The sequence below is a fragment of the Acomys minous genome (genome assembly GCF_964271855.1).
Source record: "Acomys minous genome assembly, chromosome: 12".
Lineage (NCBI taxonomy): Eukaryota > Metazoa > Chordata > Mammalia > Rodentia > Muridae > Acomys > Acomys minous.
In genome coordinates, this window is record NC_140493.1 from 23,297,457 (window position 1) to 23,317,541 (window position 20,085).

The following is a 20,085-nucleotide window of genomic DNA, read 5'->3' on the forward strand; positions in this document are numbered from 1 at the left end:
AGAATTCGGCTTCCTGCTGGGTATGGTGGTACACGCCTTTAATCCCAGCACTTAGGAGGCAGAGGCAGGGGGATCACTGTGAGTTCAAGGCCAGCTGGTCTACAAAGTGAGTCTAGGATAGCCAAGGCTACACAGAAACCCTGTCTCAGAAAAAATAAATAAATAAAAGAATTCAGCTTCCACACTGTCTGATGCACCAGGAAAGCAGGGTACACAGGACCAACAGAGGGTACACAAAGCCACAGATCTGCCCATAATAACGAGACCACAAGCCCAGCTCCAACAAAGACCCTTTACTGAGAACTCCCTAAAACATCCAGTCCTCGATTTGACAAGTTTCAACTCAGCTGATGAATGACTTCGGTAAGGCTTCTTGGTGACAAGACCACTTCCCATCTATAACATCAGAACAGGTCTTGACTCGTGTAAGAGTGCCTCAGGGCCTCTGTCCCATCTTCTTTAGGGTGCGATTAAGCTACAAGGGAAAGTAATGCCAAGTTAGATGTGGAGTCTTTGGACCTATCCCAACTGTGTGTACCAGACTCCCAGAAGGCCCTCTGAGATCAGGGAGTGCCACAGTCTTTTTCCTTGTCTTCACTTGATAAACCTACAGCCTACACTGCTCTGTCATTTCATAGACAGGACAGGGATTCAGCGTAGCTAGACCAAGAGCTTTTGCCTCCTCCTGCTAGAAGACAGTCCCGACTCACTGCCTGTCAGATGTGGCTTAGAAAGCTAAACAGTAAAAACTATGCCACACTGTTACAACCTTCAAGGAGCATGGCCTCCATTGGAGTACTCCAGACCAGAATAAGGCAGCTCAGACTTGGACAAGAGGGAGCCCCAGCTCTGTCAAACACAGCTTCCAGCCCTGCAGCCGGCAGACACTGGCCAGACCTGTCTGAGCGGGAGAACACCGATGGGGAAGGAGAGCCGCAGCAGCAAATCCACCCTTATTAGGAAATACAAGGAAGGGCGAGGAGAGTGGCACCCCTCGCCGGGCCACCCACAGACCGAGATCTTGGAAAGAGATACCCTAAAAGGGCTGACACAGCAGCTCCTGGGCCCAGGCAGCTCCCCAAGCTGCCAGCAGGCTGAGCTTAGAAAGGTAAAGGGCTAATCACATGTTTCTTAAAATAAAGATGAGAAAAATGTAAAAGCCATCTCCATCCTCAGGCTTATTAGCCAACTCTCAGATGCCTCACCTCTTCAAATTTGTGGATCTGCCGGATAAAGAAATCCCCATAGCGTCTAGCGACCTTGGTGTCTGCGATGTGGATCATGTCCTATGGGAATAAGCAGTCAGAAGACAAGTGACGGACAGGCGAGCAGGAACGAGCAGAGGGCCACCTAGTGTGGAGCCACTTAACTGCAAAGCAAGGCGGTGCCAGGTGCTAACTGCTAACACCACCTCAGGGCCAGTCTCTACTAATAGCTATATCTCAGTTCTCTTCACTTTCTATTATGCTGGGTCTCCAGTTTGGGGAGGGTTAGGCAGAGTGCCTTGCTTCACCTCACTATCACAGTACCGAAAACACCACTCTTCAGCCTACCTCTTAGCACAAGGAAACCACTGCTAAGTTGTGCTTCAGAAAGAACTCAACATATCTCCAGACATGTGTTACAAATGCGCTACAGATTATTGATAGCTCACCTATAAAAGTCTTATATAAAGCAGACAATGGCATATGTATATAATCCCAGCACCCAGGAAGCCGAGGCAGAAAGTTTGTAAGTTCAAAACCCCATCCATCTCTCATAAAGGCCCATGTATCCTTTCTGTAAGAATCCAAAATCACCCAAAAGCCCATCAACAGGAAGGAGAGCAGAAGAGCTGCAGAACCATTGCTGTAAGAGGCAATGGGAGGCAGCTGCATCTCGGGGCAAGCATGGATGAACGGAGTATGCACAGTAACAGTGGAGAACGTTTTCTCACAGCCAATGCTGAGCTGTCCCAGCTTAGATCTCACTCAACAAGGCCTTCCGTACCATCCTGTGCCTGCACCCACTGCCTCCCCACCTTTCCCTGTCTCCACTACTCACGCTTCTACCATTTACCCTTCAAGAGGCCACGCAGAGTGACCAGGGCCACTGGCCCAGGTTAGACCATACCTTATCAATATAGAAGTCCACCTCTGAGGCCGACTGGAACTCGCCATCTAGGGCAGAAATGCCACTGGTCCACACCAGGTTCTTCATCTTGTGCTTGAAGACGAGCAGCTGGATGCGGAACTCCTGCTCTGTGAGGTCCAGGAAGCCGGCCAGCTTGGCCACCGGCATGGTGGTGTAGAGCTTGAGAAAGCTGCGGATGGTGGAGAGCTGGGCCTGCTGCTGCACTTCATCAGAAAACACCTTCAGCTGCTGCAGGAAGGGCTCCTTGTGGTAGTTAGGATGAACATTGTCGTAGTTGGGCACCACGGGCGACAGGAACTTGGGGCAGGCATAGCTAAAGAGCTCCTCATAGACCTGGGGGTCACCCTTCTGCATGCGTAGCATCTTGTCCCCATATTTCTCCCGCAGCTGGAGGTGTATGCTCTCATCAATCCGCATGGGGTACATGGTGAGCGCGATGGCCAACAGAGCGTGCATCTGCTCATTCTGCTTGTTAATCTGGGAGAAGCCAGACACACACACTTGCTGAATCCCACTGCGGACCTGCTGGCCCCCACCTGCACAGAGCATCGTTTCTCACGCTGCCTTGTGCACCCCAGTCACTGCACTCTCCTAGATGGCCTGACACACCAAGCCTCGGGCTCTCTTGAGGCCCACCCAGTACTAAGGCCTCCTTGATTGCCTCTAGATCCTCCTCAGGACCTCTCCAGCTGGCCTCACATTACTGAAAAGCCAATTCTGTTTTTTTAAAGATTTATTTGCCAGAGGGTGGGGGGGTGGGGGATGAGGTTAGTGGCCCATGCCTTTAATCTCAGCACTCAGGAGGCAAAGGCAAGTGGATCTTTGTGAGGTCAAGGCCAGCCTGGTCTACAAAGAGAGTCTAGGACAGTCAAGGCTATTACACAGCGAAAACTTCTCTAGAAAAACCAGAAAAAAAATATTGATTTATTATTATGTATGCAGTGCTCTGTCTGTATGTATACCTGCATGCCAGAAGAGGGCATCAGATCCCAGGATAGGTGGTGGTTGTGTGAACCACCATGTGGTCGCTGGGAATTGAACTCAAGACATTTGGAAGAGTAGACAGTACCTTTAAACTCTGAGACATCTCTCCAGCCTGGAAAGTTAATTTTTTTAAAAAATATTTATTTACTTATTTATTTATTTATTTATTATGAATACAGTACTCTGCCTGCATGCACACCTGCATGCCAGAAGAGGGCATCAGATCACATTAGAGATGGTTGTGAGCCACCATGTGGTTGCTGGGAATTGAACTCATGACCTCTGGAAGAGCAGTCAGTGCTCTTAACCTCTGAGCCATCTCTCCAGCCCTGGAAAGTTAATTTTTATTTTTGTATTTTTATTTTTATTTTTGGTTTTTCGAGACAGGGTTTCTCTGGGTAACCTTGGCTGTCCTGGACTCACTTTGTAGACCAGGCTGGCCTCGAACTCACAGTGATCCTCCTGCCTCTGCCTCCTGAGTGCTAAGATTAAAGGCGTGCGCCACCATCTTAAACACTTGCCACTTGCTAAGATTAAGTTAGCAGAAATCTTTGATGCCAATAGAAAACAAAATCCTTTACCTGGAAAATGGAGGGATTACCAAAGTTAATACCCTCATTCCCAGGAACCCCATGCCAGGACTCTCAAGCCCCAATCGCTCTGCTCTGGCATCCGTGCTGCCTAGAAGACACCGCCCCAGGCCACATGTCTTGAGCCCATTCTCTTCCACTAACTGCTTCAGATGTTTGTTTTCAGTGCTGAAACTCCTCTAACTCATCCTTACCACAAAAATGTTAGTAATCTAAGGTCAATGTCATAAGAAATGTTTAGCCAGGCCAGGCAGTGGTGGCACACACCTTTAATCCCAGCACAGAGGCAGCTGTGTGTTCAAGGCCAGCCTGGTCTACAAAGTGAGTTCAGGACAAAAAAAAAAAAAAAAAAAGTTTAGGCAGGCAGGTATTAAAAGGTTAAAAGGGCCGGAGTGTAGTTCAGTGGTCAGCGATCATCTGCACGTGCCACAGCAAAAGGGGAAAACCAAGCTGAAGAGCAATACCACATGTTCTCAAATGCAGAAGCTAACAAAGTTGTTTTATAGATGAGTAGGAAAGATGATCCTAATGGCACAGGCTTTTAATCTCAGCTACTTCTGTGGTTAAGGGAGGGGAATCACAAGCTCAAGGCTCTGCTAGGGCAACAGAGTAAGTATAAGGTTAGCCCAGGGACCCTAGTGAGAGCTCTGAAAATAAGTTGGGACAGGGGGCTAAGAATATGGCTCAAAGGTACACTGCCTACCTAACAAGCACTAGACCCCTCCACCCCTACCCCACACACAGGAAAAGAAGCTCTGAGTTCCGTAAGCTAAAACAAGGACCAGTATGGCAATGAATACCCATGGGAGCAATAAGGGCACCAATGGTACAGGAGTAACCAACACTCTCTGCTGGCCTTGAAGACCGGCTCCACAGACGGGCGTGCACGCCTGCTACTGTAAACTAGGTAAGGAACCCACAGGAGGAAAGCTGACAGGCCTGAGGGAAACCTACCACTGTTAGTTTGCGAAATGGACACAGAATCAAAATGCCCTCTAAGTCTGCACTTCTCACTTTGTCAAAGACATTCCATTGTATAATGGATGCCAGCTAATACAGAAACTCACAAGTGGCCAAATCCAGAGAACGTTTGTGGGCTGCTCAGCCTCACATGGGGCATCTATGTCACATCTCCTGCACTCACGGCTCAGGGACCATGGGGAAAGAGGGGCCAGAAAGATTCTCTAAGAGTCAGAGATTGAGAGGGACTCTGGACAGGGCAGGATCTCTCACTCATAAACTGACAGCAGCTGTGGTTTTCTCCACAAAAACAAGCCAGTCAACATTCCAGCATAAACCAGGGAGAAACCCAAGAGCCCTCACCCCAGACTGAGGAGCCAGTAAGAGCTGATGGCTTCTGAGGGAGAGACAATCAGTTTTTTGGGCTTTTTTTTTTTTCCCTTTCTTCTTCTTTTTTTCCTGAGACAGGGTTTCTCTGTGTAGCCTCACTTTATAGACCAGGCTGGTCTCGAACTCACAAAGATCCACCTGCCTCTGCCTCCCAAGTGCTGGGATTAAAGGCGTGCACCACCACCACCCGACTTCTTTTTCTTCTTCTTTGAGTTTCTTTATGGCTGTCCTGGACTCACTCTGTAGGTCCGCCTGCCTCTGCCTCCTCCTGAGTGCTGGGATTAAAGGCGTGCGCTACCACACGGGGCTGAGAGTCAGTTTTCAGTGACACTACACCTATGAGTGTATGGACAGCACAACTACTCCCTGAGTTATTAAATATAAATAAACAAAAGACAAAATGTTATTAGGACTAGGGGTTCTGGGAGGAATATGGAGTAAATATGAAGATATATTGTATGCATGCATGAAACTCTCAGTAATTAAGAAAAACATGCTGTTTTCAAAAGGCAAAAAGAGGAGGTGTTGTGCTGCCTGTGATCCCAGAATCCAAGACGCTGAAGCAGGAGGACTGTTAGGAGCAGGAAGACAACGGCCGGCTGCAGCTAGTGATGAACTTCCTACACAGCAGCCACTGTAATTCCCCTGAAGTGAGGAGGTCGACAGGGAGCTCAGAGAACAGGCATGTAATAGCTACATTGAAAACTATTGATGAATTCTATAGCATAGCAGGGGCACTATTTTATATGCCAATTTATATCTATAAAGAACTAGAAGAGCCGGGTGGTGGTGGCGCACAACTTTAATCCCAGCATTTGGGAGGCAGAGGCAGGAGAATCGCTGTGAGTTCAATGTCAGGCTGGTCTACAAAGCGAGTCCAGGACAGCCAAGGATACAGAGAGAAATCCTATCATGAAAAACAAACAAACACAAAAAGAACTAGAAGAGCAGGGCAGTAATAATGCACCCCTTTAATCCCAGCACTGGGAGGCAGAGGTAGGTGGTCCTCTGTGAGTTCAAGGCCACCCTGGGATACAGCTATGGCTATTACACAGAGAAACCCTGTGAAAAAAACTACAAAAAAAAAAAAAAATAGAAGAGTCATTTGAAGGTTTTTAATATAAACAAATGATAAATAGGATTTTGTTTGTTTGAGACAGGGTCTCTCTACATAGCCCTGGCTGCTCTGGAACTCACTATATAGGCCAAGCTAGTCTCAAATTCAGATAATATACGTATCTCTGCCTCCCAAGCGCAAGGATTAAAGGTGTGCATCACCACACATAGCTGACTTTTCTCTCTTCTTTAATTTACTTACCACACATCCCACAAATATACAACTTAAGTTGACTGAAATGAGGTATTTTTAAGGGTAGTGTATTTTGGATGGTGGTTATCCAGAACAGCTGGAAGAGATGCTGAGGAGTCAGCTGCCTGGACAGACTGCGGCTGCAGGGTTCTCTTACCATTTCATACTTGTATGTGGTCCTCTGGAACATACTCTTGGTCCTCTGGATGTACAGGAGGATGTTGGCAAAGACCCGGATGGCATCCTGGTAGCGACGCATCATTAAATACGCAAAGCCAACATAATAGTAGGTAGTGACCTGGCACTCGGGCACACGGGAATACATGCTCTTCTTGTTGAGCTCGATATTCTCCAGCACCTTGATGGCCTGGTAGTAATCCCCCAGCAGAGAATGCAGCCGCAGAAGCCCCACCAGGCTGAAGTAGCCGAGCATTTTGTAGAGGGAGTGTCGTCCATATTCCCCAGCCACACTTTCGGGGTCACCTGTGAGGGACAGATGCTGTGAGTGCTTCCACAGGACAAGATAAAACAGAACAGGCCTGACCACTAGCATTACTCAGTGTGTCACCTGCTGCCAGGTCCAGAGCTCTCCTAACATGGAATGCCTCTTCCTAGGAATCTCAAGAAACTGGACCCGGGTGTTTTCTCATGGTGACTAATATCATGCATTTCATGGTGACTAACAGCTGCTCTTAGAGTGGCAGTTCCCGTGTTTTGTTTTTGTTTTTGTCCTAACATACCTGAGAATGTGAGAAGAGCCTCACTGAGAACAGTTATTCACAAGGACTGTCCTTTCAGAACCCAAAGCCAATGCTATTTACCCACAGATGCTCTGGCCTCTTGTGTGGAGCTGAGGGGCGCTAATAACCAGTAACAGCAGCCAGGGGAACTGTGGCCTTTGCCCAATCAGGCAGCACACACTGCTCCTTGCCACAGCTGACTGAAGAACTAGTCTCCTTTCTTGGCCCCTAAACACAGTTATAGGAACCAGACTCAGATCCGGGTATTTGACAGACAATTAGTTCTCCAAAAATGAATAAAGTAATCTGTCCAACCCCAGTGAAAACTGAAAGGGCGAGCAACGTGGCTCAGCAGGTAAGGGTGCTTGCCATGAACCTGACAACCTGAGTCAGAGAGCCCCCACAACCCATGTGGTGGAAAGGCAGAACCAACTAGTACAAACTGTTCTATGCAGTTTTCATGTGTGCACTAAGGCGCACGTGCACCTATACAAAGATGTGAAAATTAACAGTTTCTGCTGTTAATTTAAAAAAATAAAATAAAATGTGAGTTTTGAGGGCTGGAGAGATGGCTCAGAGGTTAAGAGTACTGACTGTTCTTCCCAGCAACCACATGGTGGCTCACAACCATCTATAATGAGATCTGGTGCCCTCTTCTGGCCTGCAGGCACACATGCAGGCAGAACACTGTATACTATATATAAATAAATCTTTTTTGTTTTTGTTTTTCGAGACAGGGTTTCTCTGTGTAACAGCCCTGGTTGTCCTGGAACTCACTTTGTAGACTAGGCTGGCCTCAAACTTACAGAGATCCACCTGTCTCTGCCACCCAAGTGCTGGGATTAAAGGTGTGCACCACCATGCCCAACAATAAACAAATCTTTTTTTTTTTAAAAAGTGAGCTTTGCTTGGTTTTATGGATCTGGTCTTTAATCCCAGCAGAGGCAGGTGGGTCTCTGAGTTCAAAGCCAGCATGCTCTACATAGATAGATTCAGGACAGCCAGGGAGAAGTACAGAGAAACTGTCTCAAAAAGAAACTAAAAGGTGTCAATATATGGCCAGATAGTTGATGCATGCCTTTAATCCCAGCACATCAAAGGCATAGGCAGAAGAATTTCTATGAGTTCAAGGCCAGACTAATCTAAGCAGAGGAAGTTCATGAATGTTTGATAAAAGACCCATTTAAATTGTAGGATAGACCAAGAAGTTCATATAAAGGGTAATACCGACAGTTTCAGGATACTCTGTTCATTACTGCTCTGATCAAACAACCACTGTCAAATTCCAAAGAAATACACATGTTTTTTAAACATGTAAGGACTTCCCTTTGGGAGGTCACTGATGTAACCAAAGGCTCTGGAGACACCGCAGAGGCAGCTGAACGCAGACATCAGCACCTCGGCTGGTGCCCAGCCACCACTCACCTCCGCTGGTGTAGACCTCCAGCTGCCGGTTGATGTTGGACTTGTCCACCAGAGAATGAAGCACGTTGAGGACACTGTGGACGTTCCAGATTTTCGGGTTGGATCTAAGGAAGTCGATCTCCTCCTCTGACTTCTTGGCAGTCTTGCAGCGGTACTGACTAAATGACTGGAACTGTTGGGGAGGAAGGAAAAGAGGTGGCAGGGGCACACATCCAAGTGACAGTCACATGCCGAGCATAACGAGACACAGGCTGTTACTAAGTAATTTTTTAGGGGTGGAAATGACATAGCTATATGGCTCAGGTGCCCTCAAACTCTCATCTGTCCTGCTTTGCCTAAGTGCCGCATGAAAACGAGCTGTGAGTTTTCAGGCCACAGCCAATGTTGAGATAAAGCACGACACCACTGTGACAGCTCTATAGGTGCAAACTCATATAAACACACGTGCACCAGTGTGGGGTCCTTCCCCTTACATCAACTGATGCCTACGCAACAGCAAGTAGGCACTTTCACGTTATCTGAGGATTGAAAATATTAAATAAAACTCCCCTCAAAAAGGCCAGGGGTGGCGACACATGCCTTTAATCCAAGCACTTAAGTGGCAGAAGACAAATAAGTGGCTGGGTATTCAAGGCAAGCCTGGTTCACATGTGAGTTCCAGCCCAGTCAGAGCTACACAGTAGATAGTAAAGCCCTGCCTCAAGAGAAAGAAAGAAGTAGAGTGGGGACTGGAGAGATGGCTCAGAGGTTAAGAACACTGACTGCTCTTCCAAAGGTCCTGAGTTCAACTCCCAGCACCCACATGGTGGGTTACAACCATCCTATACTGTGATCTGACGCCCTCTTCTGGCCTGGAGGTGTACATGCAGGCAGAGCATTGTATACTAATAAATAAATAAATCTTTTAAAAAAGGCGCACGCCTTTAATCCCAGAACTCGGGAGGCAGAGGCTGGCGGATCGCTGTGAGCTCAAGGCCAGCCTGGTCTACAAAGTGAGTCCAGGACAGCCAAGGCTACACAGAGAAACCCTGTCTCGAAAAAACAAAACAAAAACAAAAAAAAAAAAAAAAAAAAAAAAAAGTAGGGCTGGAGAGATGGCTTAGTGGGTAAGAGCACTGTCTGCTCTTCCAAAGGTCCTGAGTTCAATTCCCAGCAACCACATGGTGGTTCATAATAACTATCTATAGTGAGATCTGGTGCCCTCTCCTGGAAGGCAGGCATATAGGCAAAACATTGTATACATAATAAATAAATAAATAAATCTTTAAGAAGAAGAAGAAGAAGAAGAGGAGGAGGAGGAGGAGGAGGAGGAGGAAGAGGAAGAGTGGAAGAGAATTCTCACTGTGTCTATTGGCCTGGCCAGAGAGACGCTCACAGAAGCTCAGTGATCTCGGTCTCTGTGGGATTAGAAAGCCCCTTAACAAAAAGCCAGCAGCTCAGCTAAGGAATTATGCTTATCTTACTTAAGAGGGATGAAGCTCAGAGGATCCTCCTCCATTCCCGAGTTAACAGGACAGCCAACAATCTCAAATTATGCCAAGAGGCTGGCTGACATAGCACAGAAGCCAGGGAGCCTGAGCAAGGTGACTGTGGCCTGAGATTTGCACCATGAAAGGTGGTGGTGCTTCCTTTAGGCCAAGAAGCTCCTCTTGAAGAGCACGGTGAAGGTGTTTTCACCCACCAGTTCACCAACACTGTACTCACAAAGGCTCCCTGGTGTGTGGCACTCAGCATCTTAGATAAGATACTGATTTCTAACCTGGTCTGTTGGTTGAATATTTGTAACTCCAAAACATGGGAGAGGAGGCAGGAGGCTTAGAGGGCAAAGGCAGCCTGGGCTACATGCTACATGATGTCAAAGCAAACTGAAACAAAGACACTGATCTCCTGAATTTTTCTGAATTCTAAACTTTTTCAACAGTATCACTACGTAGACCTGCTGGCCTGGAACTTGCTACAATCCTGCTGTCTTCCCCTCCAAGTCCTGGAAGCACACGTGTGTGCCATTGTGCCTAGTGGTGCGTCCTGCTTCTAAGATGTCTAAAGCTGAAAAGGATCAGGACACTGACCACCCAGGAGCATGCGTGAGCTGTTCTGTGACTCGGCACTGCATGGGCAGAACTCAGGAAACTCCCAGCAGCCCATGTGCTGGAGAAGCAACTGCACAGTTAAATCACACACCCCAACACCCAGAGCCCGTCACCGGTCACTGAACTTCTACCTCTAGGCTATACAGTTGTGACCACACTTTACACCTGTCCACACTCTGTGGCCTCAACAAGAAAACCCCTAGGCAACAGTCATTTCTTTATTGATAAGCAATGGGCCACTGCAGTCTGACCTAGCACATATGACATAAACCCCAGGACCAAGATACAGAACTACTTCTAGCCTGGCGGTGGTGGCACACTTCTTTAATACCAGAAATTGAGACAGAGGCAAGCAGGTCAGAGTTCCAGGATGGCTTGGCCTACAAAGAGAGACAAACAGGGCTGGAAAGATGGCTCAGCAGGTAAGAACACTGGCTGTTCTTTCAGCGGTCCTAAGTTCAATTCCCAACAACCACATGGTGGCTCACAACCATTTATAGTGAGATCTAGTGCCCTCTTTTGGTGTGCAGGCGTACATGTAAACAGAACCCTGTATATGTTAATAAATCAATTAAAAAAAAATTTTTTTAAGAGAGACAAATTGGGGCTGGAGAGATGGCTCAGAGGTTAAGAGTACTGGCCACTCTTCCAAAGGTCCTGAGTTCAATTCCCAGCAACCACATGGTGGCTCTGTATGAGATCTGGTGTCCACTTTTGGCATGCGGGCGTACATGCAGGCAGAACACTATATACACATAATAAATATCCTTAAAAAAAAAAAGAGACAAATCAACAAACAAAAAGATACGAGACATTTCTGTTCGATGGGTGAGAAAGACTAGCAAGACTTAAACATGCCAGTTACTGAGACCCTAGGCAGCCCCACGTCTATGGCTGTCAGAGCAGTTCCTGACACCAGACAATTACTAGGCAGAAGAAAAGAGTCCAAGCCTAAGACTTCCAAGTTTTCATCTGGAATTCTCTCTCAGGGCCACTGTTCTCTTCAGAAAGCCATTGTAACCCAGAGCCCACTGCCATGGGCCCTATTAGAGACCCTTCACACAAATGAGCCACAGCCATGGCAGCTGTATGGGGAATCCCTTATTTGAAGCTAAGGCTGAGGCTCAACACATACCTGGTAGATGAACTCATCGATGATGTCCCAGAGCCACTGGTTGGGGAGCTCAAGGGGAGCAGGTCCATCGGCATCTGTAGAAGGCACAAGACAGTTAGGCTGCTGGCAGGAGCTTGCCTCTCACAGCAGGGCTACCCAGTGCCTACGTAATCTGCTTCGCCAAAGGACTATCAACCAGCAGACTTTCCTTCCTCCCACTTGCACACTGAAACCAGGCTCACAGAGCTTACTGGGTGCTCAAAACCAGCCCGTTGCCCAAACCTGAGACTTACTGAGGATGTAGTTGAAGAGATTACAGTAGTTATAGTAGGACTCGAACCTCTGCTCTAAGGAGGGTCCTCCCTGGAAAGAGGAGAGGCATCTTAGGGCGCAGATAGGAAGTTTGAGTGTTTCACTCATGGCCTACCACCGTGGCTGAGAAGCGAGACCTGTCCTCTCCCTGTATGACAGAGCATGGAAGGAGAGGACAACGCAGGAATAGCGCAATAACTGGACAGCAGATACAAGGCCAAGCTTTACGGCCACAGATCACAGCAGCACGCACACAGCAGGCATGCAGATCTAGGAGAAAAAGGAAGGTTCCGAGGGGCTCCGGCCCTAAGAAACAGACGAAGGAGTACTGGGGTGGGGAGTTAAAGGAAACATGGGGCTGGGCTACCATGGGTGTTCAGTGCCGAACAGAAAGTCCAGGGGCAGCAAAGCCACCACAGCACCTGTCCCATGAAGCTGGAACACACAGCCACACTCACTCACTAGTACTCTTTATGGCTCCTACATAGACACAGATGGACAGACTACAGTTACCGTGTCCCCAAAGTCTACAGTACTTATTGCCTGGCATTTCACAAAGGTTGTTGACCCTGGTTCTAGGTGCAGATTCTCTTGAGCTGGGGAACAGAGTGAACGACATATTTGTGATGGAGCAGAAAGAACTTGGCTTCTCAGCCCCATCGTGTTCTAACCATGCGGCTCTGACAAGGTATTTAGTCAGGGCTGGTCAGAATTAAACAAGATGGCGTAGAGTCCAGTGTGGTGGTGCATGACTGCAATCCCGGCCGATGGAAGAATGAGGCAAGATGATGAGCTCAAGGCTGGGCTACACAGCTAAAACTTTGCTCAAAAAAAGAAAAAGAGGGGGAAAGGTAAGGTATCTTACACCAAAACCATGTTCACCCAGGGCTGGGCCAGCCTGGTGCACACACTGAGTTCACAGCTACATAGTTAAACTCTATCTCAAAAAAAAAAAAAAAAAAAAAAAAAGTCATCTAATCATTCACAGAAAAATCTCTCTCCAGAGTAAATTTAAAACTGGTCATGCTCATGAACGTGCCAGTCTGGAACCTAGCAAAGACACTATGCTGGCAACAAACTGCTAAGTTTATAGTCTGCAGACCAGACAGAAGAAATGGAAGTCCTGTCATATTACCATCTTCCCAGTAGACAGACAGACAGACAGACAGACAGACAGACAGACAGACACACACACACACACACACACACACACACACACACACACACACACACACCATGGCTACCTTTAGTCTAGCCACACGAGACTGACCCTTAGCATTAATGGCAGTAAGGAATCCTTGGCCTCTCGGTGAAGTAGCAGAGACCACCCCCACCCCCTCCACCCCCGTGGTACCAATAAAAGAGCTGCAGAAACTCCTCCCACTGCCACTGATGGCGGCTCCCACAGCAGATGCAGTGGTCCTGAGGACTGCAGAGGAGAGGGGGCGCTGAGAGCGGAGCTGGGACTCCTTGGGTGGAGACCCTTGAAAGAGCTGTTGGTACCAGCTTCCTTCAGACACATGCTCAGCCGTGACCGTGTGGGAGGCGTGGGATGATGGAGACATTAAGGACAGACAAGCTCAAGTGCTCAAGTGTTTACAGCAGATACCAACTTCCTGGGTCAAACTATTCCTTTTGCCTTTCTTCAAAGAAAGCTAAAACAAACAAACAAAAAGCAGCAGGGATGGGAGTGGCTGGAGAAATGCTTTGTGGGTAGGAGCACCTGTTCTTGCAGAGGACAGGGTTAAATTCCCAGCATCCACATGGTAGCTCACAACCATCTGTAACTGCAGTCCCAAGAAACCTGATGCCCACTTCTGACCTCTGTGGGAACCAGGCATGTACACAGCACACAGACATACATGTAAGCAAAACACTCATACACATAAAATAAAATGAATAGAAAATAACAAAAACATACACCTGGAGACTCTTTATAGATGAAACACATACACCTGGAGACTCTACTAGAGATGAGACTGCCACAGACATTTTACAAAAGTACTGGTAATATGGGCAATACTCACACTGACTTTGGCATATATATGCCTGTAGTACAATTCTTTGTACAAAATTAGGAATACAGCATCTGAAAGACACGGTAAAGGTGCTTTGTTAATCTACAAACCAACTGGTGTCTCCTGCAGCTGCAGCCTTGCAGGTGATTTATAGGCTAAACTTCTAAATTCTTAAGCGTGTGCCCCAAGAAGCTATGTGCTCAGTACTTGGTGGCTCAACCCTTTAATCCAAGCACTTGAGAAGCACAGGCAGGGAGACCTCTGAGTTTGAGGTCAGCCTGTTCTACACAGTAAATTCCAGAGTTAAATCCAGTCTGCAGAGCAAGTTCCTGGACATCCAGACCTATATCGAGAAACCCTGTCCTGAAAAACAAGCAAACAAACAAACAAAAAAAAACAAATAAAACAAACTGACCCTCCTGTCTCAGCACCCCAAATGCTGGCATTATAGGCACATGCCACCATACCAAGCTTTCATCTTAATCCCTTGTTACTTTACCATTCAGACTTCTGCTGCCATCAGCTGCTTAAACAAGCCAGCCAACTCAGTAATATTCCTACAGAGAATGATGCCATCACGATTAAACTACAGCATTTACACTTTGACTTAGAAATCCTAAAAGCATTTGTTCTTTTGAAATAAGAAAACTACTAAGAACAAGGGGCCTAAAAAGATAGCTAGGCGAGAGATGACTAAGCAATTAAGAGCACTTGCTGGCCTTGCAGTGGACATGGGCTGAATCCCCAGCACCCACATGGTAGCTCACAATCATCTATAACTCCAGTTCCAGGGGACCTGACACCTCTGCCAGCACCCGGCATGTCCATAGTACAAAGACACACATGCAGGCAAAACAATCATAGACAAAATTAAAAAAAAAAAAAAATCAATCTTAAAGGGTAAGGAACCCTCTCTCTTCACATCTCCAGTGTTTGTTATCAGATTTCTCTGCCTCCCAAGTGCTGGGATAAAGGGAATGAGCCATCATCACTTCTGGCCTTTTATTTTTATTTGCCTAAATATTTTCCCTGCATGTGTACGCACCAGTGTGTGTCAGTGCTTTTGGAGGCCAGAAGAGGGCACTGGAGGTCCACAACTAGAGCTACAAAACAGCCGTGAGCTGCCTTGTGAGTGCTGGGTATTTACCAACATCTCAAAAAACAAAACAGAACTCAATCTAGACATAAACCACATGACTTCAATAAGTTCCACAGGATAATCCAAAGGGAGAGAAGTCTATACAAAACTTGTGATGTTTGCCGCTGGTGTTTAATCCCCGCTCTCAGGAGGCAGAGGCTGGTGGGTCTATGAAGTCCAGGCCAGCCTGGTTTACAGAGCTAATTCAGGACAGCCCTGTCTGGAAAAACAAAAAACAAACTTGTGCTGGGGGACACACAGCTCAACATGAGCCTGTCTAGAATGCTGGGTACAACCTCACCACACAGCAAAGGGAAGTCACTCTGCTGACTTCATCCAGACAGAAAAGGAAAGTGAGCGATGAGAGGTCAATAAACCCAAGCCAAACTGACTCAATGATCACCCCGCCCCCCAAAAAAGGAAAAGAAAACTGGAAAGCTCAAGTTATACAGCTTTCTCTCACCATGTCATTTTACTAACAACGTACATCTTTTTGTTGTTTTTTTGTTGTTGTTGTTTTGTTTTTTCCCTGAGACAGGGTTTTTCTGTATATTTCTGGCAGTCCTAGACTCACTTTGTAGACCAGGCTGGTGTCAAACTCACAAAGATCCATCTGCTTCTGCACAACCTACATTTTAAGCTCTGGGGAAACAAAATGCTAAGTAAGCTACATACAAGCCAGGTGTGGTAGGGAAGGCCTTTAATCCCAGTACTCAGGAGGCAGAGGCGGGTGGATCTTTGAATTCAAGGTCAGGCCAGTACAACCAGGTATACAGAGAAACCCTGTCTCAAAAACAAAACAAAAAATAAACACACACAAGCCCTCTTGACCTTTCTGATGCCCTCAGTCATGGTATCTGCTACACAGCACACGAGGCCTGCATTTACACCTACCGTTGCCAACTTGGGGTGCAATGGCTTCTGCCTCAGGCCACGGTGTATTCTTAAAGAATCTTTCAGTTAGCTTGGTCCAGCTGAAAGCCAAACATAAGCAATTCACAACTCCAAAACAAGAAGGACCAAGACCCAACCCCAAATTTTATGTATCAGGATTCAGGGACATAAGATATATCACAGAACTAGAGTCCAGGCCTCCAGCTATAGCCTTCCTCAACCAGGTCTCCCCTTCAGACCCTCAGCCATGTGGGTACAGAGTTCAACTCCTGTTCACTGATCTAACAGGTGTCTGGTCACTTGTGCACACACACCCATCCTCCCAGAACTTGCGTGAAATGTTTCCTGTCTCACCCCTAGATGACCTGTCTTAGATCTAGCATGCACTGCTATCATGCATTACGACTATTCTGGAGCTTGGGTCATGCTGGTGTGCCCTGGGAGGTTAGACTGTTCAAGGTGAGGCTCTGGTGTCACAGTACGCAGGTTCAAAACTCGGCAGACGCACAGGTCTAGCCATGCAACTCATTTCTATGAGCTGTCTCTATTCTAACAGAGAAAAACCACAGAACTTACATCCCGGGATTACTGTTAAGGGCAAAGTAGGAAACACACAAAAAGCACCCCAACACTGCTTGACCTACACTTGTAATATACACTAATTCCTGCTACCACCATTAACAGTGACATTGTTTTAGCTCTTGTTTGTTTCTGGAATACAAAGTGCAGCTAATTAACATGCCTCTAGGTCATTGGTTTGCAACCTGTGGGTCACAACCCCTTTGACAAAACTCTACATGTAAAAAAATTTACAATTTGTTAAAGTAGCAAAATGACAGTTATGAAATAGCAACGAAAATAATTTTATGGTTGGAGGTCACCACAACATGAGGAGCTGTACTGGGTTGTAGCATTAGAAGGTTGAGAACCACCGCTCTAGCCAAGGGAGTCACAAAGACAGCGAAACCTGATCCAAAAACAAAACCCATAAGCCCTACACACACACACACACACACACACACACACACACATACACGCACACACACACACACACACACACACACACACACACACACACACGCACGACTCCACATGACTCATCTTGTAGGAGCCGCCTCACAAGGCCATTCCCACTCAGCATTATTATGGTCCATACCTGTTCTCATAAATGTCCTGGATCTCATACACCTTCTGGTCAATGACGTCACTAGAGACACGACTGGCCTGAAGCTCATACACTTTCTGGTCAATCAAATCCGAGACAGTTTTGTGGAAGTACTGGATGAAGTTTTTGATCACTTCAGGGATCACCTGATAGGTCTGCTGCTCGTACTGCCGTTCATAGGCGAGGTCCTGCTTTGGATCTCCTAGAAGATGGATACAACAAAACCTCTCCAGAGTGCTTGCAGGCTTATGACCACACGGAAGGGCAGGGCCACACTACAGGCCTGGGGATATCCCTCAGTCTCAGTCACAGAATGCTTGCCCATAATGAGCAAGGGCCTAAGATCAATAGCAGCCTCAGATCCACCCCATTGTCCTTGTTCTGTCAGAACAATTACCATTAAAGTTATTTCTTAGCTGGGCATGGTGGCACACACCTTTAATCCCAGCACTAAGGTAAGTGGATCTCTGTGGTCAGCATGGGCTACAATGTGAGTTACAGCACAGCCAGGGCCAAATAATGAGCCGCACACATACACACACAAGAAAAAAGAAAAAAGAAAGAAAGAAAGCTCACTTTTTAACTAAGTAACTCATGGTGCACTTTTCTTCCACCTTTAAAGAGACATACAAAACATGTGCTCTGCCCCCTCCCAAAAAAAAACAAAAAACAAAAAAAAAAACATGTGCTCTGAGTAAGCATCTTGGTGCTTAGTTCATCTTAAAGTCACTACAACACTTAGGGAAACTTCAAAAGCCTCCCCAGAGAATTTTATTTAGGGCCTGGTGAGATGGCTCAGCAGTTAAGAGCACTGACTGCTCTTCCAGAGGTCCTGAGTTCAATTCCCAGCAACCATCAATAATGTGATCTGATGTGATGCCCTCTTCTGGCCTGCAGATAGAGCATTCATCTGCATAAAATAAATGAATGAAAACACCTGGGGTTTTTTTTTTTTGTTGTTGTTGTTTTTCAAGACAGGGTTTCCCTGTGTAGCCTTGACTGTCCTAGATTTGCTTTGTAGACCAGGCTGGCCTCAAACTCACAGGGATCCGCTTGCCTCTGCTTCCCAAGTGCTGGGATTAAAGGCGTGTACCCTCAATTATATTTTACTTAGACTTGGTTTGAATCTATTCAGTTTTTCACACCAAGATTTTCTTCCTCGGGGCTGGAGTGTGGGTCAAGCGGTAGACTGTGTGCTCAGCATCCACTAGACTCCGAGTTCAATCTCCAGAACCAGAACCAGAACAACCCGCAAAGATTTTTCACCTTCACATGACAGTTGAAACAAGGAGGGTTGAGGGTGTGGCTCCGAGCTTGCCTAGAACTGTGGGGCTCTGGGATCCACCCCCCAGCACGACAAATAAAATCACCCACAGGAAAACCCAGCCAGGTCAGAAATCCTCTTCTGACACTGGCAAGTAGACCACAAAAAAGGCTCTAGCACCCAGACCTACTGGCAGACGCCACACTTGGGGCATCAAGAAGGTCTTTTTTTAACAGGGGTCGTTTACGGGGTCAAGGCTGAGACCTTCAAAAGGTGCCAACCTCTAGAAGCACTAGGCCAGCAAGGCAAACTCAAAGCCTCACCTGTGTGCATGTCATAGTCGCCGGGGTAGGCATAGGGATCGTAAGCCGCCTGCAAGGAAACAAAGCCAGGAAGACGCGTCAAGCGGGGACTCCAATACGACCGTCCTCGGGCATAACTGTCAAGCAGATCAGACAGTCCCTACCTCGGTGAGGGTCACACAAGTACGAGAAAAGGGAGGGTGGACAAGGAAGACCCCACGGTTACGGTCGCAAAAAGATAAGGAAAGCACAGCGTGCCCGCGTCTGCAGCAGACACGGCCGGAGCCCAGAGCTCAGCTCCAAACACGCTTCAGCGCTCCGCGGCCGAGACCACACGCGGGGACCTGCGCCGAGTAGGCCGGCAGAGGGACCGGTCAGGAGTCCCGGCGGCGCCCGGAGAGCCGGGATGGTCGCGCGGGCCGCATGTTCCGGTCCGATCTAGGCGCCGCCTCACCTCGGGGACTGATCCCACCGACCCAGGTCCCCGGCACGGACCACGCCACGCGCGGACCACCTCATTACCTCAGACTCGTAATCATCAGCTGGGTAAGACATGGCTACGGAGCTCCAGAACCCCGCGGGAGAGAGCGGAAGAAGTACTCCACGCCTGCTTGGCCGGACCGGAAGTCCTGCCCAGCCCAGGCCTAAAGGGAAGTCTTTCCGGGGTCGCCCCGGTACTGATGTAGCTTTGACGGAGCACGCCGGCTTTCGAAGTTCCTTCCTCCTCTAAAAAAAGAGGTTTTTCAAAGGATGTGGTTCTGGAGTACTGATGCACGCCCCGAAATGGGGGCAGGCAGGAATTACCAAAGGAATTCTATGTAAAGGGAAAAGCCTAGAGGCCGGACCTGTTGGCTAACAACGTCTGAGATCTCATGGATGGCACAGGCAGGAGGATCGCAGCAATTTCGAGAATACCCAGAGTTCAGTTATTTCGTTGCCAATGTGATTATAGAGCGAGATCCTAAACAACAACAAAAAGAGAAAAAGGAAAGAAGGGGAATCGGAAGAAAATGGCACACAAAAGCCGGGCTCGGTGGCGCACAAATCCCAGCACTCAGGAGGCAAAGGCAGGCAGATCACTGAATTGAGGCCATCCTGGTCTACAAAGCGAGTACAGGACAGGCAAGGCTACACAGAAAAACTGTCTCAAACTCCCCCCCCCCCCAAAAAAAAAGAAAGAAAAAAGAAAAGAAAAAATGGCACACTGTCGGCTTTGTGTGGCAAGTTAAGATGTAGCGGGCCTGACCTTAGATTTAG

The 20,085-nt window shown here is 47.5% G+C and overlaps 2 protein-coding genes across 3 annotated transcripts in view; one reads left to right on the top strand and one right to left on the bottom strand.

Annotated features, from left to right (window-relative positions):
- The window catches only part of LGALS2 (galectin 2), a 346,473-nt gene that overhangs the window by 91,309 nt on the left and 235,079 nt on the right, over positions 1-20,085 (top strand). The window lies entirely within an intron of this gene.
- Positions 279-19,487, bottom strand: EIF3L (eukaryotic translation initiation factor 3 subunit L). Of its 2 annotated transcripts, XM_084751541.1 has the most exons (12): positions 19,351-19,487; positions 18,850-18,898; positions 17,254-17,464; positions 16,098-16,177; positions 14,075-14,136; positions 12,029-12,098; positions 11,757-11,830; positions 8,532-8,703; positions 6,524-6,849; positions 2,113-2,610; positions 1,206-1,286; positions 279-475 (listed from the first exon to the last, which is right to left on the bottom strand). In XM_084751541.1, the coding sequence occupies exons 1-12, from the start codon at positions 19,381-19,383 to the stop codon at positions 437-439; spliced, it is 1,695 nt and encodes a 564-aa protein (XP_084607667.1). In that variant the 5' UTR covers positions 19,384-19,487; the 3' UTR covers positions 279-436. The 2 variants fall into 2 exon arrangements, with proteins under 2 accessions (XP_084607667.1, XP_084607668.1); XM_084751542.1 differs by lacking the exons at positions 16,098-16,177; positions 18,850-18,898; positions 19,351-19,487 and having other exon boundaries at positions 17,254-17,462.

Bases quoted from the DNA above. Each gene is read 5' to 3' on its own strand.
- EIF3L (XM_084751541.1), bottom strand. From the start codon at position 19,383: ATGTCTTACCCAGCTGATGATTACGAGTCTGAG. The intron at 8,704-11,756 runs GTATGTGTTGAG...CCTCCCCAACAG, and splicing joins TCGATGAGTTCATCTACCAG to TTCCAGTCATTTAGTCAGTA. The intron at 6,850-8,531 runs GTGAGTGGTGGC...TGTCCCTCACAG, and splicing joins GGAGGTCTACACCAGCGGAG to GTGACCCCGAAAGTGTGGCT.